The sequence below is a fragment of the Aquarana catesbeiana genome, linkage group LG06 (assembly GCF_042186555.1).
Source record: "Aquarana catesbeiana isolate 2022-GZ linkage group LG06, ASM4218655v1, whole genome shotgun sequence".
Classification (NCBI taxonomy): domain Eukaryota; kingdom Metazoa; phylum Chordata; class Amphibia; order Anura; family Ranidae; genus Aquarana; species Aquarana catesbeiana.
In genome coordinates, this window is record NC_133329.1 from 89,418,932 (window position 1) to 89,446,178 (window position 27,247).

Here is a 27,247-nt window from a genome sequence, read left to right on the forward strand (position 1 = left end):
CAAAATGGGGTCATTTGGGGGGGGTTTGTGCCATCTGGGCATTTTATGGCCTTCAAAACTGTGATAGGTAGTGAGGAGTAAAATCAAAAATGTACGCCCTTAGAAATCCTGAAGGCAGTGATTGGTTTTCGGGGCCCCGTATGCGGCTAGGCTCCCAAAAAGTCCCACACATGTGGTATCCCCATACTCAGGAGAAGCAGCTAAATGTATTTTGGGGTGCAATTCCACATATGCCCATGGCCTGTGTGAGCAATATATCATTTAGTGACAACTTTTTGTAATTTTTTTTTTTTTTTTTTTTTTTTTTCATTATTCAATCACTTGGGACAAAAAAAAATGAATATTCAATGGGCTCAACATGCCTCTCAGCAATTTCCTTGGGGTGTCTACTTTCCAAAATGGGGTCATTTGTGGGGGTTTTGTACTGCCCTGTCATTTTAGCACCTCAAGAAATGACATAGGCAGTCATAAATTAAAGACTGTGTAAATTCCAGAAAATGTACCCTAGTTTGTAGGCGCTATAACTTTTGCGCAAACCAATAAATATACACTTATTGACATTTTTTTTACCAAAGACATGTGGCCAAATACATTTTGGCCTAAATGTATGACTAAAATTGAGTTTATTGGATTTTTTTTAGAACAAAAAGTAGAAAATATCATTTTTTTTCAAAATTTTCGGTCTTTTTCCGTGTATAGCGCAAAAAATAAAAACGGCAGAGGTGATCAAATACCATCAAAAGAAAGCTCTATTTGTGGGAAGAAAAGGACGCAAATTTCGTTTGGTTACAGCATTGCATGACCGCGCAATTAGCAGTTAAAGCGACGCAGTGCCAAATTGTAAAAAGTGCTCTGGTCAGGAAGGGGGTAAATCCTTCCGGGGCTGAAGTGGTTAAAAGAGCTGCAGGAATATCTGGCAAGTATTGGCTGTGTGGTACATATGACAACAATCTCCCGTATTCTTCATATGTTTGGGCTATAGGGTAGAGTGACAAGACAGAAGCCTTTTCTTAGGAAGAAAAACATCCAAGCCCTGCTAAATTTTGCAAAAACACATGCAAAGTTTCCCTAAAGCATGTGGGAAATGTGTTATTGTCTGATGAAACCAAGGTTGAATTTTTTGGCCATAATTCCAAAAGATAGGTTTGGCATAAAAACAATACTGCACATCACCAAAAGAACACCATACCATGGCGGTGGCAGCATCGTGCTTTGGGGCTTTTTTTCTTCAGCTGGAACAGGAGCCTTATTCAAGGTAGAGGGAATTATGAAGAGTTCCAAATATCAATATTGGCACAAAACCTTCAGGATTCTGCTAGAAAGCTAAACATGAAGAGGAACTTCATCTTTCAGCATGACAACGACCCAAGGCATACATCCAAATCAACAAAGGAATGGCTTCACCAGAAGAAGATTAAAGTTTTGGAATGGCCCAGCCAGAGCCCAGACCTGAATCCGATTGAAAATCTGTGGGGTGATCTGAAGAGAGCTGTGCACAGGAGATGCCCTCACAATCTCACAGATTTGGAGTGTTTTTGCAAAGAAGAACGGGCAAATATTGCCAAGTCAAGATGTGCCATGCTAATAGACTCATACCCAAAAAGACTGAGTGCTGTAATAAAATCAAAAGGTGCTTCAACAATTTATTAGTTTAAGGGTGTGCACACTTATACGACCATGTTTTTTTATTTTTTTATTTTTACTTCCCTCCACCTAAAAGGTTTCAGTTTGTTGTTCAACAGAGTTATACAGTTTATAGGTCACATTTAAGGTGGAAAAAGTTCTGAAAATTGAGCTCAGGTGCATCCTGTTTCCACTGATCATCCTTGAGATGTTTCTACAACTGTGGTAAATTAAGTTGATTGGACATGATTCATAAAGGCACACACCTGTCTATATAAGGTCCCACAGTTAACAGTGCATGTCAGAGCACAAATCAAGCCATGAAGTCCAAGGAATTGTCTGTAGACCTCCGAGACAGGATTGTATTGGGGCAAAGATCTGGGGAAGAGTACAGAAAAAATGTCTGCAGCATTGAAGGTCCCAATAGGCACAGTGGCCTCCATTATCTGTACATGGAAGAAGTTTGGAGCCATCAGGACTTTTCCTTGAGTGGGCCGCCCGGCAAAACTGAGTGAATGGGGACGAAGACTCTGACAGAGCTCCAGCGTTTCTCTGTGGAGAGAGGAGAACCTTCCAGAAGAACAAACATCTCTGCAGCACTCCACCAATTAGGCCTGTATGGTAGAGTGGCCAGACGGAAGCCACTTCTCAGTAAAAGGCACATGACAGCCCACCTGGAGTTTGTCCAAAAGAGACACGAAGGACTCTAAGACCATGAGGAACAAAATTCTCTGGTCTGATGAAACAAAGATTAAACTCTTTGGCCCGAATGGCAAGCATCATGTCTGGAGGAAACCAGGCACCGCTCATCACCTGGCCAATACCACCCCTACAGTGAAGCATGGTGGTGTCAGCATCATGCTGTGGGGATGTTTTTCAGCGGCAGGAACTGAGAGACAGAAAGATGAATGCAGCAATGTACAGAGACATCCTTGATGAAATCCAGCCCCAGAACGCTCTGGACCTCAGACTGGGGCGAAGGTTCATCTTCCAACAGGACAATGACCGAAAGGAGTGGCTACGGGACAACTTTGTGAATGTGCTTGAGTGTCCAGGCCAGAGCCCAGACTTGAACCCAATTGAACATCTCTGGAGAGATCTGAAAATGGCTGTGCACTGACACTCCCCATCCAACCTGATGGAGCTTGAGAGGTCCTGTAAAGAAGAATAGGAGAAACTGCCCAAAAATAGGAGTGCCAAGATTATAGCATCATACTCAAAAAGACTTTAGGCTGTAATTGGTGCCAAAGGTGCTTCAACAAAGCATTGAGCGAAGGCTGTGAATACTGATGTACATGTGATTTTTTTTTCGTTTTTTTATTTTTAATAAATTTGCAAAGATTTCAAACAAACTTCTTTCACATTGTCATTATGGGGTATTGTTTGTAGAATTTTGAGGAAATCCATTTTGGAATAAGGCTGTAACATAACAAAATGTGGAAAAAGTGAAGCGCTGTGAATATTTTCCGGATGCACAGCAATGCCGCGTACACACAGTCAGATTTTCTGACGGAAAAGGTTTGATGGGAGCTTGTTGTCGGAAATTCCGGCCGTGTGTAGGCTCCATCGGAGCAGAAGAGCCGCACTGGCTATTGAACTTAATTTTTCTCGGCTCGTCATACGTGTTGTACGTCACCGCGTTCTTGACGTTCGGAATTTCCGACAAGATTTGTGTGACCGTGTGTATGCAAGACAAGTTTGAGCCAACATCTGTCGGAAAAAAAACATGGATTTTGTTGTCGAAATGTGCGATTGTGTGTAAGCGGCATTAGTGTAAACCAGGCAAACTGCTTGTTATGTGTATGGTCAGTGTTTCTATATCGTGTTTATATTGTTTAAATGTTGATTGTCTTAGTTATAATAGGAGTTCTGTTATTTTTCAGATTTTCAGTAAATTTCCCATGTTCTGTCAGTAAAAAAGTGCAGTGGGGAGTTGGGAACCCTACTCAGATGCAGTGTAGTTATGCTTTAAGTTATGGAACTTAAATAAGTTATTTTTGATTGTAAGGGGGAAAGGAAACATTAATATACAGTACAAAATGTAGGCAGAAGGGGGGTTAATTAGGCAGATGAACTGACACAGAGCCGTAACACTGATGTTTGTCTTAAAGAGAACCTGTCAGATTTTCAGTAGCTCTGGAGACCTGACCTCAGGCATGCTGGAGTGATTTGTTTGGCTCCAAAACAAAATTTGTGTGGCTTTTAAAATGTTGCCTATAGACAATATTGGGTACCATAGTTTTTGGTCATTTTACAGACATGAGCATTTTTAAGGTTTGACATGTTTGGTATCTCATTACTTAAAGTGGTGTTCCGGCCGAAATGATACTTTTTAAATAAAAATACCCCTATAATACACAAGCTTAATGTATTCTAGTAAAGTTAATCTGTAAACTAAGGTCTGTTTTGTTAGTTTATAGCAGTAGTTTGTTATTTTATAAACTTACAGCAGGCCGTGGCCATCTTAAGTGTGGGCATCTGAAGCCAAACTGTATTTCTTCCTGCATCTCATCCTTGCAGATCTCGCACATGCTCAGTGCAGCACAAGCAGTGTAATAGGTTTCAGGTCAGGTTTCCATAGCAACGGCAGTGTCAGAGGAAGTTGCCACCCCTTCCCAGAAGGCATTGCAAACAGGAAATGATGCGATTGGCCACGGCCAGGGAGGAGGAAGTGAAAAATGAATACAGCAGATATACAGTAGGTGCTGAGAAAAAAAAATTTAAAAATCCAATTCGTTTACAGTGCACAGTTTAGTGAGGGATGCTGAAGAGTTGTAAAGGTGGGTGGAACTCCACTTTAGCACAACCTCATCTTTTAAACTTTACCAAAAAAATGGGTATTATATGTGTTTGTGTGTACTAAAATAAATTTTAGTGTATTTTCCCTGACAATATAGGTTTGAGAAATCACAAATACCGTGCAACATAAATAATTGCAACAACCACCATTTTAGACTGCAAGGCCTCTACTTTCAGAAAAAATATATCATATTTGGGGGTTTTAAATAATTTTCTAGCAAAAATATACTGATTTTAACATGGGTGCAAAAAATAAAAATAATGGCTAAAACCGATCCTTAAAGTGATATTCGGGCCGGTTCACACTAGATTCACAGCGAATTTGCTGCAAATCCGCACCTCATCTAAATCACAACCTGTTCATGCAAACTAATTGCGGAGTGTATGTTAAGTTAACAACACCCCACAATCAGTTTGCAAAACGCAGCGCGATTTGCAGAATCGAACCGCATAGGTGTGAACACCCATGCGATCTGATTCCGGTGTGGACAAGAAAAGGGTCCTGCACGAGTTTGGTCCATATGCGATGCAAATTCAGCCTTACAGTTTGTATGGCTAAATTCACATCGCACAGACATCGCATGTGACCTGCAAGGCAATGCGGTGCGAATCACATGCGATATCCGGCATTGTACTAATGGGAACCAGCCCTTAAAGCCTTGCTTAAAAAATAATAAGAAGAAACATGTTATACTTACCTGCTCTGTGTAATGGTTTTGCACAGAGCAGCCAGGTTTCTCCTCTTCTCTGGTCCCCTGCTGGTGGTCCAGGCCCCTCCCTCCTGCCAAGCGCCCCCCAGAGCAAGCAGCTTGCAATGGAGGGCACCCAAGCAGGCATGCTCCCAAGCTGTGGCTCGTGTGTCCATTCACACACAGAGCTGCCGCTCGGTCCCGCCCCCTCAGTCTCCTGATTGGCTCACTGGTTGGCGGGAGTGGACATCGCTGGATCGAGCGGGGGCTCAGGTAAGTATTAGTAAAAATAACATAACATAAATTTTTTTGGGTTCATCGTTGCCCGTGCATAACCGCGCAGTTGTCAGTTAAAATAACGCATTGCCTTATCGCAAAATATGAGGACGAAAAGAAGGTAAGGGAGCGCCCGATATCCAAAAAGGTAAATATATTTGTATATTATTTGAGGTTTCAGCAGTAAAAAAAGTCCAACGCATTTCGGGGGACTGAGGACTCCCCCTTTATCAGGGCTGCTAATAGAATTAATGATCCTGTTAGAGGGCGCCTTTGGCACAAAGATCGGACCGCTGGATGTCCAAGCCGCTGACTGTGTGTTCAGAGGCAGCAAAAAATGGCCTGGTCAGGAAGGGGGTAAATCTTCCTAAGCTGAAGTGGTTAAAGCTGAACTCAAAGATAAGTAAATATTGTCTAAAGATGTGTATTCTTCCTTGAATCTGCATTTCTTCCAGATCTGAGCAGTAATCTGGAATGGCACTATTCCTCTGTGATAAAGACCAACCACTGCTGCTCTCTCTCTCTTTGTACAGAGTAACTGGTCTTGTCTCTGCCCCCTTCTGTAGTGGGAGGAGTCTGCCAGCCTCCTCCCACAGCTCTGCTCTGTGCACAGGCTATACACAGCACAGTGATGATGTCACTGCTACTTTTACACCGTGATATCTGGGTTTGCAAAGGCATTTGGAGCACACAGAAAGTGGATTTATATCCTTTGTGGCTACTGAGGAATATATATAAATAAAATTATTTTGTGCCTGGAGTTCAACTTTAAATACCATCTGTTTTGAGAAATGTGTGCATGGTGTACATGATGTCATAAGCCTAGGCCAGTGATGGCAAACCTTGGCACCCCAGATGTTTTGGAACTACATTTCCCATGATTCTCAACTACACTGCAGAGTTCATGAGCATCATGGGAAATGTAGTTCCAAAACATCTGGGGTGCCAAGGTTTACCATCACTGGCCTAGGCTAATGACCAGACAAGAAACAGGAAGTGGGCTGTATAAGGTATTTACTGGCAGAAAAAAAAATGTTTTACTATCCAAAGTTAAAGGGGTTGTAAAGGTATTTTTTTTTTTAAATAACAAACATGTTATACTTACCTCCACTGTGCAGCTCACTTTGCACAGAGTGGCCCCGAACCTGGTCTTCTGGGGTCCCTCGGCGGCTGTCTCAGCTCCTCCCCGCAAGAACTGAACACCTTCATGCGAGCTCTCTCGCATGGTGTTTAGTTCTTGCGGGCGCGCTCCCGTGATACAGCCGGCGGCTATAGCCGCCGACTGTATCACTCGGCCCGCCCCCGGTGCGACGCGTCATTGGATGTGATTGACAGCAGAGCGAGCCAATGGCTGCGCTGCTTTCAATCCATCCACTTTAGCCAATCAACGGCCAGGCTGAGCGGGGAAGAGGAAATCGGGGGCGAGCGCAGCAGGTGAATGGGCTCAGGTAAGTAAAATGGGGGGGCTGGGGGGGCCGGTATTGTCGGATGTTTTTTCACCCTAATGCATAGGATGCATTAAGGTGAAAAAACGTGAACCTTTACAAACCCTTTAAAACAACAAGGGCAGAAGATTTATTAGATGGAAATTTGATTTAAAAAAAACAAGACTAGAATAAAATAGAAGAGAAAATAAAGGAATAGAATAGAAAAGAATAGCATAGAATAAACTATAGACTAGGATAAAATAGAATACAACTGTCTTCCAAAGTTCAAATTTCGAATAGAATGCATTTGAATTTAAATAGAATCAGTTAGAATATCTCCAAACTACGTCCCTCCAGCTGTTTCGGAACTACACGTCCCATGAGGCATTGTAAAACTCTAACATTCATAGACATGACTAGGCATGATGGGAATTGTAGTTCCTGAACAACTGGAGGGCCGTAGTTTGGTGACCCCTGGAATAGAGAATAGAATAGAAAAAAAACAATAGAATAAAATAGAATATATCCATCTTCCAAAATTCTAATTTCGAATAGAATACATTCTAATAGAATAGATAAGAATAGAAGAGACAATAATTGAATAGAATAGAAAACAATAGAATAAAATTCAATAGACTAGAATAAAAGCTCCCTCGTCACCTCCTCCCATGCTCGCCTCCAGGACTTTTCCAAAGCCTCTCCAATCCTATGGAATGCCCTACCCCAATCTGTCTGCTTATCTCCTACTTTATTAGTTTTTAGGCGATCCCCGTAAACCCTTCTCTTCAGCTCACCCCCCACAGTTATTACCTTTTGTTTCCACTTGACCCTCCCTCCTAGATTGTAAGCTCTAACGAGCAGGGCCCTCTGATCCCTCCTGTATTGATTTGTATTGTAAGTGTACTGTCTGCCCTCATGTTGTAAAGCCCTGCCCAAACTGTTGGCGCTATATAAATCCTGTATAATAATTATAATAATAATAATAATAATAATAAAATAGAAATTAAACTGTCTTCTGAAATTTGAATTTAAAATAGAATACATTTAAATAGTTTAGAATAGAAAACAAAAGAATAAAAAGAAGAATAGAATAGAGTTCAACTTTACATACCATCTGTTTTGAGAAGATATTTTAGTAAATCAATAGAGCTGTAAAGACTTTGTTGCCTGTTATTGGGCCGAGAAACGTAAAGATAGTTCACCTTTATAACCCCGGCCTTGGCCACGCGTTCACACGTTTGTGGTTTTGTTTACGGCGATGGCGGCCTCAGACAGCTGTCAGTGGTTGTGAAGCTGCGAGGAAGACGGCGGTCTGATGTTGTGTGATGAGCAGCTTCCCATACAGGAGAGGTCAGAGGTGACCAGACGCATGATTGGCGGCTTGGCAATTGAGAGCGCCAGCAAAGGACCGTTAGAATAGACATCATCTAAGAGAGCTTTCAACTTCTCGGCAAATGTTTGAATTCTATTCTAAGTCATCCAGGAAGACAGTACAGGGAGAAGAGAAGGAGCACATAAGAGGGGATGTGAATGGGGGTCACACTAATGAGGGAAAATAGGCATTTTACAATCGTAGTTCATATTAATGTAGAGGGAGAGCTTGGTGTATAAATATCAGGGAATACTGATCTATATTTATTACATTAGTTAAACTACATCTAAGGGCTCCTGTATGACAGTCTAAATTAGACATGTTGCGTCCAAATTCGGAAATTCGGATATATGCGAATATCGGAATTACAATAGTAACGACTTTAAAGAGGAACTGCACTCTGCTCATATAATTTGTAATAAAACATCATTGAAGCTTCCCTCCAACCACTTTGCATATTATTTTATATATACTGTGATTCTGTACTTGCCAAATATGCTGCAGAAATCTCCCTCTGCTGAGTCTGGCTGCAGCCATTTTAACTGTGGGCAGCTGAAGCTACTGCCTGTTCACTTCCTGGATTTACACAGACACGCAGAGGCACACCTCCAGCTATGCAGCCCTGCAGCTCTCATTGGCCCTCTTATGACTCACCCCCCCTCCCTTCCTGGCAAAATCTCATGAGAGTGAGAGAGAGCTGTGCATGATATCATAAGTCTAGTCTAATGACCAGACAAGAAACAGGAAGTGGGCTGTATAAGGTATTTACTGGCAGAAAAAAAAATGTTTTGCTATCCAAAGTTAAAACAACAAGGGCAGAAGATTTATTAGATGGAAAGTTGGAAAAATGAAGTTTGAGTTAAAAAACAAGAATGGAATCAAATAAAATAGAAAATAAAAGAATACAAAAGAAAAGAACAGAATAGAATAAACAATAGAATAGGATAAAATAGAACTGTCTTCCAAAATTCAAATTTCGAATAAAATGAATTTGAATTTAAATAGAATCAATTAGAATAGAGAATAAAAGAATAGAAAATAATAGAATGGAAAAAAACAAACAAACAATAGAATAGATTAAAATAGAATATATCCATCTTCCAAAATTCTAATTTAGAATAGAATACATTCTAATAGAATAGATAAGAATAGAATAGACTAGAAAAGAATATAATAGAAAACAATAGAATAGAATTCAATAGAATAGAATAAAATAGAAAGAATATAACTGTCTTCTGAAATTTGAATTTTAAAATAGAATACATTTAAATATATTAGAATAGAATATAAAACAAAAGAATAAAAAAGAATAGAATAGAATATGAAGAACAATAGAATAGAGTAAAATAGAATATAACTGTCTTTCAAATTTCAAATAGAATAAATTCAAAATCCAAATAGAATAGATTTGAACAGAATAGAATAGAATTCAATATAATAGAATAAAATAGAAAGAATATAACCATTTGAATAGAACAGAAATTAATAGAAAAGAATAGAGTAGAAAATAAGAGAGTAGAATAGAATAAAATACAAAAAAAAAAAACAATAGAATAGAATAAAATAGAAAGAATATAACCATCAAATTTTGAATAGAATACATTTTAATTAGAATAGATTTGATTAGAAAATAGAGCATATGCAAAGAGCATAGAACAGGAAAAAACAAAAAATAGAATAGAATTATATAGAAAGAATATAACCATCTTCCGAAATTTCCTTTACCTTTCCTGGCTGAGCCAAATTCACTATGTTTTATGTCTCATGTGCTCCCCTTTCCCAGACACTGCAGCTCACAGTGGGAGGGGTTCAGCAGCAAAGGCAGTGCTGTCCATCATCCATAAAGCAGTGGGCAGGACTGGGTGTGGCCAGGTGATGATTGACAAGCTGTAGGTTTGTGAATCAGCAGTGCCAGTGTTGATAGACACGCCTCTGCAACATCTTCCCATCCCACCCTTTCCCAAAGTCGCATTGCAGCTGTGCTGCATTAATGTGACCCGGCACCATTGGAAGCAATGTTATTTCTATTGTCATGCGACCCAAGTCGTATCTGAAAACGCATCAGCCTGAACCAGGGATTATAGACTAATCTCTATGAGCACCATCTAGTGGCCAAAATTTTTATATTTTCTCATTGAGGCACTTTAGAAAACTAAACTGCATTTTGCCTACTATATGGGGGTGACAATTATAGGAAATAATCCATTAGAGAAATTATGGGCAAAATTTGTTGGGGGAAAGAGTCAGCGGAGGGAAAGGGGAGGGAGAAGGAGGGGGTGTGTTGCACACCCAGTGTCCACAACTGGTTGAAGTGTATCTCTAAGCAAAACCCTTTTTTTTTTTTTTTTTTTGTAGTTTTGGATAGAGTGGGAAAGGGTTGAACCCTCTGTCAAGTTTTTATTATGGTCGCTATCCCCATTGGGGAGATTCACTCTCCTGTATTGGTACTGATGAACAGAAAGTGAGGGGAAATCCCTACTGTTAGAACTGTCCCCAGAATAAATTTCGTTTGGGTACAGAGTTGCATGACTGCGCAATTACTGAAATGTATATAATTTTTTTTACACAAATAGAGCTTTCTTTGGGTGGTATTTAATCACCACTGGGGTTTTTTTTATTTTTATTAGATAAACAAAAAAAGGCTGACAATTTTGAAAAAAAAAAAAAAAACAATATTTCTTACTTTCTGCTATAAAACATATTCGATAAAAAAAATGTAAAAAGACAAATTTCTTTATAAATTTTTAGGGATGAGCCCACGGGAGATCGGGTGTTCGTTTGTTCTAAATCGAACTGAACATATGGGGAGTTTGCGGATAATTTGAGCGCTGCGAAATGCCCCATAATGCACTGCGAGGTTCCTAAATAACCAAGGAACAGGGACACCCAATGACATCACTGAGTGATCCCGCCCAGAGGCGTATCTAGTGAAAATGGCGCCTATGGCAAGCACTGAAACTGCACCCCTGTAAAAACATTTGAAACCCATCTTTCAGATAACCTTAGCAGAAAAGACAGCTAACAAAATGACAAGTCAAGCTCTTTAATCTTTCAATTAACAAATTATGGATTGGCACTACATAAAAATTACAACTGCACCTTCCTTGCTTTCACTAATGCAAACTGGTCTATGATGTGCTCAAAGTCATTTTTTTCTGTTTCTACACTCAGCACACACACACACACACACAATGGTCCGCAGGCACACACTGATACAAAAATCACTGATGATACCAACACTGGCACTCAGTCATTAAAATACATTGGTGCACACAGTAACTCATACAAAAACAATGACACACACACTATCGTTAAGATACACTGACATACATACCTGTATGATGTCAGTGTAACTGTATGTCTTTGTGTGTGTATATATATGTATATAAATATATATATTACAGGAGGAGACGATCAGAGACTGCAGACATGGTACAGGAGACGGTCAGAGACTGCAGACATGATACAGGAGATGGTCAGAGACTGCAGACATGATACAGGAGATGGTCAGAGACTGCAGACATGGTACAGGAGACGGTCAGAGACTGCAGACATGGTACAGGAGATGGTCAGAGACTGCAGACATGATACAGGAGATGGTCAGAGACTGCAGACATGGTACAGGAGACGGTCAGAGACTGCAGACATGGTACAGGAGATGGTCAGAGACTGCAGACATGATACAGGAGATGGTCAGAGACTGCAGACATGGTACAGGAGACGGTCAGAGACTGCAGACATGGTACAGGAGATGATCAGAGACTGCAGTTTCTGGCTTACCAACAGTCTATTTTCCAAGCACAATTAGTAAGATAATAAATGGTTAAAAAGTCTGTGAAGATCCAAGCCTGAGCAGCCCAAATCCTGAAAGGCCATATAAAAACCAAACAAATCAAATCATCAGGAACACTGTGTCACACTTTTGCAGCGTCTTCCAGAAGTCTAATCATCAATGTGCTCATCCGTCCTGTGTGCAGTGTAAATAGATAAAGCGAAGAGCGAGGGAATCATTTTCAACCAGTGTGGGTACTGGCTGATCTGCATACAGGACAGGTGAGCTGCTGCTGCTTAGACTTCTGCAGCTGTGACACAGTGTGAGAGAGAGACCCATCTCCTGATATCACCTTTGCCATGAGCACTCCTCCATCCTCATTACATGTCACAAACAATGGGAGCTCCTCCTGGTATCAGCTCTGTAATGAGCTCCCACCTTCTGTCCTCACCTTATCTATGATCTTCCTCCCCCAGTCAGCCTGTATCACTCACCTGTTCTGCTTGATGATGTCTTTCAGGGCAGCCCAGGTCACAGCGTCCCCCCTCCTCCTGGGCACTGTGCTGAGGCTCCTGAAGAGTGGGTAACAGACACCTCCGAGCTCTGCGCCCTCAGGACTGAGGGAACCAACACCATCAGCAGCATGCAACAGGTGGCAGCCATCTCTCTTGTCATGTGATGGCAGTCAGCTGACATTTCTGAGGGCAGTGATTGGCTAGGACTCCCTGCTATCTACTTAGCTGTAGCTGGCTGCTACATCCCTCCCAGCACACTGTGTGGGCGGCGCTGGGTGAGAGCGGAGCGGTTCAAGTTTTTTAGGGGGGGGGGTCAGACACCTCAGCCCAGTTCATCCATGCCCAAAAATGATTTTTCTGGAAACAACCCAGGACGGCCCCAGGTCCAAAACCTGGGAATGTCCCAACAAAATTGTAACTGTTGCTGGCAAGTATGTGATAAGTGCCTTGCTGCCCAGCCACTCACAAGCGCCCCCTTCACATGGCGCCCATGGCACTTGCCATATCTGCCATACCCTGGATACGCCACTGATCCCGCCCCCTTGTGACGTCATCAATCAGGGCATGCTGGGTCAGAAAATTTGGAATTAGTTGGAAAAACGAATAAACAAAACTAATTTTAACTAAATTCTTTACTGTTGTTATTCAGAAATTCAGATACATCCGAATCTCTGAATAAGCAAAAATTTAGATTCGGATCGTAACGAATTGCACATTTCTAGTGGAGATGGTAAATGTCTTCATTCACAAAAATGGAGAAAGCTGTGGAAGGTTAGCTGCCTCTTTTTAGGGCAGGGCTCAGTAAGTTATGTTATCTCAGAATGAACCTGCAGTCATCTGCCTTGGAATCTTTAGATATGTCCATATTTGTTCCTCCTCAGGCTGAACAGAGATGCCAAGGAGAAGCTGGAGATGGATTGGTCCGACAAGGTGGAGGCGTATGACATCGATGACAAGTGTGGAAGACACAACAACCAAACTACTGATATCCAGTTTCATCACAATTCCTCAAAATTTGAAGACAAGTAAGAAGAAGTTGTGTGTTCTGTATAAGAAGGGTCTACAGGGGTTGTATAAGAAGGGTCTACACATGGTATACAAGAAGGGTCCACACGTGGTGTACAAGAAGGGTCCACATGTGGTGTATAAGAAGGGTCCCTAAGTGGTGTATAAGACAGGTCCACACATGGTGTATAGGAAGGGTCTACACGTGGTGTATAAGAATGGTCTACACGTGGTGTATAAGAAGGGTTCACAGGTGGTGTATAAGAAGGGTCCACAGGTGGTGTATAAGAAGGGCCCACAGGTGGTGCATAAGAAGGGTCCACACGTGTACAAGAAGGGTCTACACGTGGTGTACAAGAAGGGTCCACACATGGTGTATAAGAAGGGTCCACAGGTGGTGTATAAGAAGGGTCCACAGGTGGTGTATAAGAAGGGTCCACAGGTGGTGTATAAGAAGGGTCCACAGGTGGTGCATAAGAGGGGTCCACAGGTGGTGCATAAGAAGGGTCCACAGGTGGTGCAAAGGAAGGGTCCACACGTGGTGTATAAGAAGGGTCCACACGTGGTGTACAAGAAGGGTCCACACATGGTGTATAAGAAGGGTCCACACATGGTGTATAAGAAGGGTCCACAGGTGGTGTATAAGAAGGGTCCACACGTGGTGCATAAGAAGGGTCCACACGTGGTGTACAAGAAGGGTCCACACGTGGTGTATAAGAAGGGTCCACATGTGGTGTACAAGAAGGATCCACACGTGGTGTACAAGAAGGGTCTACACGTGGTGTACAAGAAGGGTCTACACGTGGTGTACAAGAAGGGTCTACACGTGGTGTACAAGAAGTGTCTACACGTGGTATACAAGAAGGGTCTACACGTGGTGTATAAGAAGGGTCTACACGTGGTGTATAAGAAGGGTCCACACGTGGTGTACAATAAGGGTCCACACATGGTGTACAATAAGGGTCCACACATGGTGTACAAAAAGGGTCTACACATGGTGTACAAGAAGGGTCTACACATGGTGTATAAGAAGGGTCCACATGTGGTGTATATGAAGGGTCCACACATGATGTATAAGAAGGCTCCACACATAGTGGTCATACATGAGAGGAGGGATGGTGGCATTTTCTGCCCTAATATATAGGGCTCTTCTTGTATGAAATGCAAAAACACTGTTTGGATTCAAAACTACAAAGAGTCAGCGGAACAGAACGTTCTTTCCAATATTCTCAAACGATAATGGATATCCTCCATTCTTAGTAGCAACATTTACAAATACATGCAGTATATTTTTGTTGAATGGATAGTAGTTATTTTGAGTTATTAGTGCAAGGCTTACCTTAAAGTGGTTGTAAACCTCAGACATGAATATAAACAAAGCATATCTCTCTATATTGTATACTTGTCTCAGTAAAGAGCACTAAGTGTCGTTCTGCTCTCTGCATGAGTCACTTCTGACAAGTTTTCCTGACACCAAGAGGTAAAAAGGTGACAGGGGAGGGACCTCTAGCACACAGCCTGTGATTGACAGGGGGGGGGTGTCCCTTTCCTCCAATCAGCTCTCAAGAGTTCCCCTCATTGAGCTCTGCAGAGTGTAACTTCAGCTCTCTGCCCCCTGCTTTCTGAAAGCTCAGACAAGCTGTATAAATTATGGACTTTGAACAGCTGTAGAAAAGAGAAGACTGTAGGTAAACATTTACAACTTATGTAGGAGGATTTGTTTCATCTCGGTGTGTCACCTAAGGCCAGTCACTTCACTGGGTATACAGTGCCTTGAAAAAGTATTCATACCCCTTGAAATTTTCCACATTTTGTCAGGTTACCACCAAAAACGTAAATGTATTTTATTGGGATTTTATGTGATAGACCAACACAAAGTGGCACATAATTGTGAAATGGAAGGAAAATGAAAAAGTGTTTTTCTCATTTTTTTGCAAATAAATATGTGAAAAGTGTGGAGTGCATTTGTATTAACCCCACTTTACTCTGATACCTCTAAGACCCCTTTCACACTGAGGTGCTTTTCAGGCGCTTTCACGCTAAAAAAGTGCCTGAAAAGCTCACGAAAAACTATTTCAATTAAAATCAATGAATGCTTTCACACTGGGGCAGTGAGCTGGCAGGGCTGTAAAAAAATTCCCCTCTCTATTGAAGTGAATGGAAAGCTCTTCAAATGTGCCTGAAAAGCTCTTCAAAAGCACTCAGTGTTTTACTGGCAGTTTAGAAGCGCCTCAGTGTGAAAGGGGCCTAACTAAAATCTAGTGGAACCAATTGCCTTCAGAAGTCACCTAATTAGTAAATAGAGTCCACCTGTGTGTAATTTAATCTCAGTATAAATACAGTTGTTTTTTGAAGCCCTCATCATCCAAAAATGGAAAGAGTATGGCACAACTGCAAACCTACCAAGACATGGCCGTCCACCTAAACTGACAGGCCGGGCAAGGAGAGCATTTATCAGAGAAGCAGCCAAGAGGCCCATGGTAACTCTGGAGGATCTGCAGAGATCCACAGCTCAGGTGGGAGAATCTGTCCACAGGACAAAATTAAATTAGTCATGTACTCCACAAATCTGGCCTCTATAAAAGAGTGGCAAGAAGAAAGCCATTGGTGAAAGAAAGCCATAAGAAGTCCCGTTTGCAGATTGTGAGAAGCCATGTGGGGGACACAGCAAACATGTGGAAGAAGGTGCTCTGGTCAGAGGAGACCAAAATGGAACTTTTTGGCCTAAGAGCAAAATGTTATGTGTGGTGGAAAACTAACACTTCAGATCACCCTTAACACACCATCCCCACTGTGAAACATGGTGGTGGCAACATCATGTTGTGGGGATGATTTTCTTCAGCAGGGACAGGGAAGCTGGTCAGAGTCGATGGGAAGATGGATGGAGCCAAATACAGGGCAATCATAGAAGAAAATCTTTTAGTCTGCAAAAGACTGGGGCGGAGGTTCACCTTCCAGCAGGACAAGGACTCTAAACATACAGCCAGAGCTACAATGGAATGGTTCAGATCAAAGCATATTCATGTGTTGGAATGGCCCAGTCAAAGTCCAGACCTAAATCCAATTGAGAATCTGTGGCAAGATTTGAAAATTGCTGTTCACAGACGCTCTCCATCCAATGACAGAGCTTGAGCTATTTTGCAAAGAAGAATGGGCAAAAATGTCACTCTCTATATGTGCAAAGCTGGTAGAGACATCCCCAAAAAGACTTGCAGCTGTAATTGCAGTGAAAGGTGATTCTACAAAGTATTGACTCGGGGGCGCTATATAAATGTACCCCACACTTTTCACAGATTTATTTGTAAAAAAATTTGAAAACCATTTATCATTTTCCTTCCACTTCACAATTATGTGGCATTTTGTGTTGGTCTATCACATAAAACCCCAATAAAATACATTTACGTTTCTGGTTGTAACATGACAAAATGTGGAAAGTTTCAAGGAGTGTGAATACTTTTTCAAGGCACTGTATGTAAGGGTTTACAACCGCTTTAAAGTATTAGATTTCACCCCCCAAATAAAAACATGGCCAAGCAATATGCCTCAGTACTGCACTCTATGGAGATGATATCAACTCACCTTGAGCTCACAGGAGAATGCTCAAGGAGTGATTTTCATTTATATTGATTTATGACCCACCTAGTGCCAGAGGAAAGAACAGGAGAGGGAGGATTCTACTAATCACTTTTTATAATATTAAAGAATATGTAAACCCAACATTTCATATTCCTGAAATGTGCCTGCTGTACCATGGACTGACCACACTAAGCAGGAGAACACACCGTGGTCGGTTTTCTGGCAGTGCTGGGAACTTAGCCTGCTCTCCTCCAGAGATCAGACTTGTTCGGAAACGCCCCCCCCCCTCCCCCCACTCTGCACATCTATTCACTGGGAAGATCAGTCTACTGCTGTTTCTTCTCCTCCAGCGCTCTTTAACCTCTTTTTGTAGCTTAAAACAGAGGAAATGTGATCATCTATAAAAGGAAAATTAAATTATGTATGATTTTTTATATATATCTATAAACAAATGTTTTGCCTTTCATTTCTATTTTAAACTGAATGGGTTGTTTTACAAGGTGAGGGTTTACATATACTTTAACCATCCTCCCTCTCCTTTCACACAATTACAAAAAAAAAGTATTCATAATTTGTTATTGTTTTTTAATATAAGGGCCCATTACTTCTGAATTTCTTGCCTAGGCGAGCATGGCTTACACCCCAAACGCCCACAGCCTCAAGGGATGCCTTACATCTCAGGAGGCCTTTGAGTAGTCTACTAAACCTGCACCATCAGAGGGCTGGCTGCAAGAATCCGGAAGAGTCAGCCAGCTCCTGATGACATAAGGAAGGATGATGATGGCGGTAGGCCCAGGTGTGCATCAGCAGATTGCTAAGAAAACAACCTTGGATCTGCTGGGCGGGTCAAAATTTTTTTGAGTATAAACCAGCAAATAAGGTAAGAGGCAGGAAGAAAATTCTGTGAACAGTGGAAAATGAAAGTCCTGTATTAGTGACAATCACACTTACCTGTGGTGTACATGAAACAAATGTTTGGGTTGCAATAGACTGGATTCACTGTGTCTGTTGTATGACTTGAACATACTCGCCATAACAGAAACCTGGCTTCAAAATTTTGACTCAGCTTCTCCAGAAAAGCCTGGAGCAAAGCAAATGAAATGACATAGGCGGAAGGCTTACATGACTGGGGAAACAGGGTAATAGTATCAGGAGAGGGAGTGTATCAAGTTGGTGCTGGGGGGAGGGGTTGGAGAGGAGATAAAAGGGAGGCCCCTCCCTATGAGTCATCACAGTTTTGGGAAAAGTTCAGCAGAAGCATGTCAGAGGTGGAGCAGCTCTTGGCCCAGCTCAGGGAGGAAGCAGTGTTGCTGGGTTTCCGGTTGGCTGCAGGACACTTTGGGGCTTATTCTACACAAACAGTAGTAGGTGGAAACTACAGGGGGGAGGTAGGGCAATCAGGCGCATATGCCCAGGCCGCTGGAGCGTTTTTTTTTCACTGGACCGTCACTCTAGGCCACAGCGTCAGTCGGGGGGTACCCTGCCAGGGATTCCCGACGGGACCCTCGGTCAAGTGGGCAGCAGCGCAGGATGGGGGGAGTCCTGTGCGGTCTCCCCTTCAACACAGGAGGTCACCAGGAGGACAGTCTGGGGGCTCCGGGGCGGCATTGCGGCCTACTAGGCGGTGGAAACAGGAGGGCACGGCCCCGCCCCATGCGCTACATCAGTCGGCCTGAGGCCTACCATGAGGAACAAAGCAACTGGGGTCCCCGGGCCTTCTTATGCACCGCCAGGGGACCTTAGGATGAACAGTGGGGGACAGCCGGGGAGGACTTCCAGGCAAGCGGAGGCCGGCAGGACTGAGGCCCCACACACTGGTCCTGGTAAGGCCGTCCAGAAGCCGGTGAGCGGGTACGCAATGCGGAGGGGGGGTTCGGAGGTCTGCGGGACCATCGGCAGCCGGTGCTGTTACGCCTGGCGGGCTATCATCAGAAGAGGGGTCTGGACAGAGGTCGGCAGGAGAACTGGGGGGGCGGAAGAAGAGGCTGCTCCCCCCCCCCCCCAGGAGTGCAACGTCGTTGGAGAACAGATGGTCGGCTGATGGGTCAATTCCTGTGCAGCCCGGTAAGTCACCTTTACACTTATATCATGAGGGATTGTCTGTTAGCATAGGGCAAGAGGGCATGACAGATGGGTCCGGCGGGAAGGACTGCGGTGGCTGAGGCAGCTGGGGGGGCTGCGGGGTTAATGGGTTTTCTTGCTGGGACATAGGAATTGATGCAAAAGTTTGGGTATGCGGATAGAGCCCCCGCTGGGCCAGTGTCAGCCTGGGTCCCGCCAGCAAGAGTAGTCGGCCAAGCCATTTTGGCTGGGGGGTGCGGTAGCTCCGGTAGTTCCGGCCTTGTCAACATGCCCGTCACAGGTGGAGTTACGCGGGGGATGGCCAAGGTGGTGGTGGCGGGGAAAGCTGCGGGCAGACAGGAAGTCATCAGACTAGCTGGTTCTGCAAAATGCAAGGTCTATGTTTGCTATGAGGGGCCGTTGGGTGCACACTTGAAGCCTGAAGTATGATAAAAGATGTGGTAGGGTGAGTATGTGGAGATTTTTTCCCTGCTGCAGTTAGAAAAATTTAACCTGGATAGGGTTAAACCGGATCATTCAAAGGAGGAGGACGGAGAGAAGAGGGGATACCGGTTGATCCCGACGACATTTGCCAATTGGTTACAGGCGTTTTAACATCATGGCAAGGGTGAGTGGGGAAAAAGAACCCCGAATACTGTTCGGCGCTCTTTTGTTACCAGGATTTGATAGGGGAGACGGATAGAGCTTACGGGGGCACGGAATGGCTGAGGTATGTTGAGCAGTTTCGTCAGTGGAGAGTTATCCGGCCGGCGTTGAGATGGGACCATAAGGACATCAGCCTGTGACTGTGCTGGAGGACGGCTGCGTGGGCTCCGCACCAGTTATTTTTCAGGGGAGGCCGGTGGACTTTCGGCTCAGGGACAGGCGGCCGGCAACAAAAAAGGGGTATGCTGGCAGTACAATGCTGGGACCTGCACGTTCAGAGGGATGTGCCGGTACAAGCACAAGTGTTCAGGGTGTGGATGGTCTCATCCGTCGTCCAGATGTTTCAAGCAAGGAATAGGTCGTTCTGGAGAGGCTGGACACAAGAGGGAGGACCCCAGTGATGGTGAAAAGGATGTGGCCGTTTTCTCGGTAGGTATCCGGATAGGAAAGTAGCTCAGTTGCGGGATTCAGGTTTCACAGTTGGCTTTAGGATTCCATGTACTTTAGAGGTGATTCCCCGGTGTCTTGCACTTTGTGATCGGCCATGCGACAGCCAGATGTAGTTTCTGAGGAACTGAGTAGGGAAGTTGCATGGGGTCGCATGGGGGGGCCCCTTTCTGTCTGCACTGTTTGGCTGATTTGGTAGTTTCCCCTTTGGAGTAGTGCCAAAGTAGTAGCCCAACAAATTTAGGTTGATTCACCACTTTTCTTTTCCAAAAGGGGGTCGGTTAATGATGCCATTGACCAGGAGGCATGTTCGGTGAGTAGTACATCGTTCGATGCTGCGGTGGGTTGGGTTCATCATTACGGAAAGGGGACATTGATGGTGAAGGTGGAGGTGGAATCAGTTTTTCGCCTACTCCCAGTTCACCCGTATAGTTTCCAGTTGCTGGGGTGTCATTGGAATGATTAAATTTACGTCGTCCAATGCCTACCGATATATATTGCTATATATTTCTGTGCACTGTTTGAGCAATTTAGCTCAGTTGTGGAATGGGTGGTAAGGGATGTGTCGGGCGGGAATTCGATCATCCATTACCTGGACGATTTCCTTTGCATAGGACCAGCTTCTTCCAGAATCTGCGCGGGGCTCCTGGCTACGTTGGAACACAGAGCGGACCGGTTTGGCATCCCGGTGGCACCTAAGAAGACGGGGGGGCCTAGCACGGTCATCACATTCCTGGGCGTTGTCTTGGACTCGGGTGCAATGGAATGCAGGTTGTCGGAAGATAAGCTGGCGAATTTAAAAGGGGAAATTGCAGGTGTGATTGGTTTACGCAAAGTCAGCTGCGAGTACTGCAATAGTTCGGGGGTAAGCTGAATTTGGCATGTCACATTCAGCCAATGGGGGTGGGTTTTTTGTCATTGGCTTTTGGCAAGTACAGCCGGGATCAGGTCTCCCACGAGCGTTGTGCGCTTGGTTAAAGCGCACAGGGAGGACTTGAGGGTATGGCATACATTTTTTGGGAATCCTTTCACGGACGGGCGCTATGGATTTTAGGGCCTGTAGCAATTTTGACATGGAAATTATTATGGATGCTGCTGGCTCTACGGGTTTTGGGTTTTTTTCTTCCAGGGTCAGTGGAGTGCTGGTCCATGGCCGCGGTCATGGATTGAAGCGGGAGTTACGAAGAATCTAGTGTTGCTGAAATTGTTTCCGGTGGTGCTGGCGGTGAAATTGTGGGGTGCTTCATTCAGGGAACTGAAGGGGATGGAAGGCAGGGCTGGCGTTTGTTCAAAAGGCTGGTGAAGGGTCGGCTGGCCTGGCAGTTCGTTTACTGGTGTTGTATTTCAGTGTGGGGCATATGGAAGAGGGGGTGTGCGCTCCTGCTATGAATATGAAGTTAGCTGGTTTAGCTTTCCTATTCAAATTGCAAGGTCAATCTGATTTCACAAAAGATTTTGGGGTGCGACAGGCGATTAAGGGTTACCGGCGATCGGTGGTCCGCAGGGATGCCAGGAGACCAGTAACTTTTGTCCTGATGCGGGGTATGGTAGCACATTTGGGGGAGTGTGTTGATCTGAATATTAGGCCATCTTGTTCAAGGTGGCCTTTTTGTTAGCGTCTTTGGGGCGTTTAGGATAGAGGAGTTGGTCAGTCCTTCAAAAGGTTCATGGGGGAATTGGGAGTCACGAGGTGATATGTAGAGATGACGGTTTGGCGTTATTTTTGCGTAGATCGAAGACCGATCAAATGGGTAAAGGGTCAGTACAGGTGCTCCAGTGCCAGGTTCGCTTCTGTGCCTGGTAGGGCGGTAAGGGGGGCTTTGGAGTTTGCCCGCCAATCACGGGGTCCGTTTTTAGTGCATGTAGAAGGATCTCCTTTATCGCGCTTTCAATTTGTTGATGTTTTTTGTAAGAAAATGTTTATGGGCATTGGGGTGGGTAGAGAAGGAGTTTTTCCTCTCATTCATTTCGGATAGGGGCTGCTACGGAGGCAGCCAGAAGTGGACTGGATGTGGAGTCGGCAAAAGCGTATTGGGTGGTGGGAATCAAGGAGGTCCCAGACAGAAGTTCGGCCTCACCTTGTGGTTGGGTTGTGAAGTATTAGGGTGGGGAGGAGTTTGATGTTAGGCCCTGCGTGGTATGGAATACTATTTGGTCATGGTGTTGGGTTTGCTCTCTTATAATTTCAAAATCGGTGGCAGGAATGGTCTGGATAATGGGTCATTCCTAGGTGTGCTCGGGGGCCAGGAGGGGTGATGTTGGGTAAGAAGGCAGGCATATGGGTTTTTTATAGACGGTAGGCTGTATTCGGTGGTTGGGAGTCCCTGGGATGTTATGGGGTAGGATTGTTCCTGAAGTGCATCGGTATGCCAAAAAGGGACAGGCTGCCCGATGTTTTTGCACGTGGGCGGCAATGATCTGGGGGTTAGGTCCATGTTGGACATTACGCGAGACATCAAATTCGATGTGTGGCGGTTAATGAGGGATTTTCCTGGCATGGTCATTGTTTTGGTCGGACATGGTGGCTCGTACAACATGGCGGATGGCCAGGTCGGCGGAAGGGGTTAGCAGGGCCAGGAAAAAGATTAATAGGGATGTGAGCAAGTTCATGGTTAGGCATGGGGGATTGGCTATTAGGCACGTGGAATTGGAGTTTGAGACATGGAGATACCTGAGGGCAGATGGGGTGTATCTGCATGAGGTGGGTATTGACATGTGGGTGTTCAGATTACAAGAGGGTATTCAGAGAGCACTTCGGGTGTGGAGGGGCACCCATAGGTAAGGTGTTTCCTTTGGGTGCTGTGGCGGGTGTTGGTCTTTGCAGGGGAAGGAAGAGTTCAGGAACTATCGTTGCTATGGGTCCTGATGGTGGTTTCCAGCTAATGGAGATTAGCTGGAAAGTGTTAATGGGGGCACTGCGGTTAGTGGTTGTCTCTGAGCCAGTCTGTCGGCTTGAGGCCTATTAATACACTTGGAGAGGTACCGCAGTGCAGTATTGTTTTTTCACAGATGGTTATGAAGTTCCTGCAAAGACCAACGCTAGGAGATTGATGGGTTGATTAACAGATGTTTCAATGTTTTATGTTCATTTGAATATATATATATATTTGTTTAAATAAATTAGGCTGCTACGGCCTTGTTAACTCCAACCTTGGTGTGGTCTCAATTAATAAGGTAAGGTTAAGAGGTTGGGGTATATAAGTGGTGCAAGAGTTACATCTGTTATACAACAGTCATGCTGCCCTCTATCCTTCTATCAGCACAAAGCACCTTCCAAGTCCTTCCTGTCCCTCCCTCTCTATCCCTCTCTTCTTTCGAGATGCACTGTATTCATCTGTTTTCTCCCATTTCTCTGAGGATTGCAGCAATTTATAGGCCTCCAGGACTGGTATCGCGTTTTCTTGATGACTTTGCTGCCTGGCTACCCTACTTTCTCTCCTCTGAAATACCCACCATTATTCTTGGTGACTTTAACATTCCTGTCAATGTTAACAGCCCAACTACAGCTAAACTTCTCGATTTAACCTCATCTTTTGACCTAACCCAATGGACACATACTTCCACTCACTCCAATGGTAATACCCTTGACCTTGTATTCTCCCATCTCTGCAACCCTGGCAACCTCACCAATACCCCCTTTCCTCTATCTGATCACAACCTCATTACTTTCACTGTATCCTTGCCTCCAACCACCCATCCCTCCAAGCAGCAAACAATTACTTGTAGAAACCTTCGCCACTTTAACCCTTCTCTTCTCTATTCTGCTACTGACCACCTATATGACATAATCTCTCCCCTGTCCTGTCCTGACCTGGCCACCTCTGTCTACAACAGTTCACTCTCATCATCTCTAGATGCACTTGCTCCTCTAACCACACGCAGAGTCAGGCCCCGACCGTTACAACCCTGGCAAACTGACAACACTAGAAATCTCAAGAGACATTGCCGTGCTCTTGAACGACTGTGGCGTAAAACCAAATACCTGCAAGACTTCACCCTATATAAATCTGCCCTTCTAAAATACAATTCATGCCTTCATGCTGCCAAACAAGCATACTTTGTCTCTCTTATTAATTCCTTGTCATCCAGTCCCCGTCGGCTCTTCTCAACCTTTAACTCTCTGCTTCGTCCACCACCCCCTCTACCCACTAACTCACTCACTGCCCAAGAGATTGCCAATCACTTCAAAGACAAGATCGATGCAATTCGTGAAGACATCTCCACTGTGCGTACGTCTTCCCCACCCAACATACCTTGCCTAGCAGCACATTCAACACTCTCCTCTTTTGAATTGGCTACTACGGAAGAGGTTACAAAAATTTTCTCGGATGCCTACCTAACCAATTGTCCCTTGGATCCTGTTCCCTCACAACTACTAAGGTCACCCTCTTATTCTATCCTATGCTCCCTCACTCACATCTTCAATCTCTCCCTTTCTAGTGGCACCTTCCCCTCCCCTCTAAAACATGCGCAGATCACTCCCATTCTTAAAAAGCCCTCACTGGACCCTACCGACCTGAACAACTTAAGACCCATCTCATTGCTCCCATTCACCTCTAAACTTCTAGAACGCTTAGTCTACAACCGTCTTAGCTCCTACGTCAATGAAAATAACCTTCTTGACCCTTTACAGTCTGGCTTTCGCTCGCAGCACTCCACGGAAACTGCCTTACTAAAACTCACTAACGATTTACTAACTGCTAAAACCAACAGCCAGTACTCCATACTCCTACTACTTGACCTCTCTGCGGCCTTTGATACTGTTGACCACCCGCTCCTTCTCAATAAACTACATTCCCTTGGCCTCCGAGATTCTGCTCTATTCTGGTTCTCTGCCTATTTATCACAGCGCTCCTTCAGTGTCACCTACAACTCTGTCTCCTTCTCTCCATTGCCCCTTTCTGTGGGGGTCCCCCAAGGCTCGGTTCTTGGACCCCTTCTCTTCTCTATCTACACCTCCTCCCTTGGTCACTTAATAACTGCCCACAGCTTCCAATACCACTTATACGCTGATGACACCCAAATCTATCTGTCTACTCCTCACCTCACTCCCTCAGTCTCCTTTTGCATTACTAACTTACTAACTGAAATATCAGCATGGATGTCGCACCACTTCCTTAAACTAAATCTCTCTAAAACTGAGCTATTAATATTCCCCCCCGCCCGTGCCCCCCTCCATGACTTTTCCATCAAAATCAACAATGCAACCATCAATCCCTCCCCTCACGCCAGGGTACTAGGTGTAATCCTAGACTCTGACTTGTCATTTCAGCCTCAAATCCAATCGTCAAAAGTTTGTAGAATTCACCTCCGTAACATCTCTAAAATTCATCCCTTTTTAACAAATGAAATCACCAAGCTCCTCATTCACTCCCTTGTTATGTCTCGCCTTGACTATTGCAACTCCCTTTCTCATTGGCTTACCTCTCCATAGGCTATCCCCTCTTCAGTCTATCATGACTGCTGCTGCCAGACTTATCCACCTTACCAACCGCTCAGTGTCTGCCAACCCTCTCCTCCAATCCCTACACTGGCTCCCAATCACCCAGCGAATTAAATTCAAAATACTAACCACAACATACAAAGCCATTCACAACTCTGCCCCGAGCTACATCACTAATCTTGTCTCCAAATATCATCCAAATTGACCTCTCCGCTCCTCTCAAGACCTCCTGCTTTCAAGCTCTTTCATCTCCTCCTCCCATGCTCGTCTCCAGGATTTCTCTAGAGCCTCCCCCATCCTCTGGAACTCGCTACCTCCATCTATCCGGCTATCCCCTACTCTTGCTACCTTCAGGCGATCCCTGAAAACTCATCTCTTCAGGAAAGCCTATCACATCTCCAACTAATCTCTTTTACCACTTCCATCAGCTCATTCCCCACAGTTACAACCTTTTGTACCACCTGCCCTACCTTATTAGATTGTAAGCTCTTCTGAGCAGGGCCCTCTTAATCCTCTTGTATTTTATTTTATTATAACTGTATTGTCTCCCTTTTATATTGTAAAGCACTGCGTAAACTGTTGGCGCTATATAAATCCTGAATAATAATAATAATAATAATAATAATAATAATGTGAATTTCCTTATAGTGGGCTGTTTTCACCTATTTCAAAAATGGCCACTTGATGTCAGCAGAGCCTCACTGCATGTGCCTACTCCATGTTATGCATTTTCAGGCACTTTCCCATTTAGTTGGAGATAAAACTCATTGCTTTTCAGGATTCCAGGGGAGGTTCACAAGGTCGTGCTAAATGAGATCGTTAGAAACTTAAATTATGTTCTCAGTAAATGTTGGCGTAGAAAGGTATTTTCTTCTATTATAGCTACTGATATTATACTTGAACTATTTTCCCTATAGAAAGGAATCTTTTTTTTTTTTTTTTTTTTTATGGACCATTTTTAAAAATCATATTAAAAGGTCAAAAGTAGCATAAGGATGAAAAGAAAAAGTTAATCCTCTTCAGGTCATTTATATATATTACAAGGATTACTTAACTGCAGATTCTCACCTTGTTCTGTCCTCTAGATATTCCCCCCCCCCTCCAATTTAACACAACTAGAGGATGATCAAATAAAATGGAATCAGTATACACAGGTTTACTTCTTCTGAGATTTTAAAGGAACACTCTAACCACCATGACTACTTCAGTGATTTGAAGTGGTCATGGTGGTAGGAGTCAGTATGTGCAGTGTTTCTGCTTGAAACAGGTAGGGGGGCTGAGAGAGAGAGACATAGGGCTGAGAGAGGGGGGGGTGCTGAGAGAGGGGGGTTCTGAGAGAGGGGAGGACTGAGAGAGGGGAAGGCTGAGAGAGGGGAAGGCTGAGAGAGGGGGGTGCTGAGAGAGGGGGGTGCTGAGAGAGGGGGGTTCTGAGAGAGGGGGGTTCTGAGAGAGGGGGGTTCTGAGAGAGGGGAAGGCTGAGAGAGAGGGGTGCTGAGAGAGGGGGGTGCGGAGAGAGAGGGGAGGGCTGAGAGAGGGGAAGGCTGAGAGAGGGGGGTGCTGAGAGAGGGGAGGGCTG

General features: G+C 44.2%; 1 protein-coding gene across 1 annotated transcript in view; it reads left to right on the plus strand.

The window, feature by feature from the left end:
• The window catches only part of TEKT4 (tektin 4), a 114,783-nt gene that overhangs the window by 15,458 nt on the left and 72,078 nt on the right, over positions 1–27,247 (plus strand). Inside the window, exon 3 of the mRNA XM_073636415.1 lies at positions 13,355–13,498. Coding sequence (XP_073492516.1) covers positions 13,355–13,498 — 144 coding nt within the window. The remainder of the gene's footprint in view (positions 1–13,354; positions 13,499–27,247) is intronic.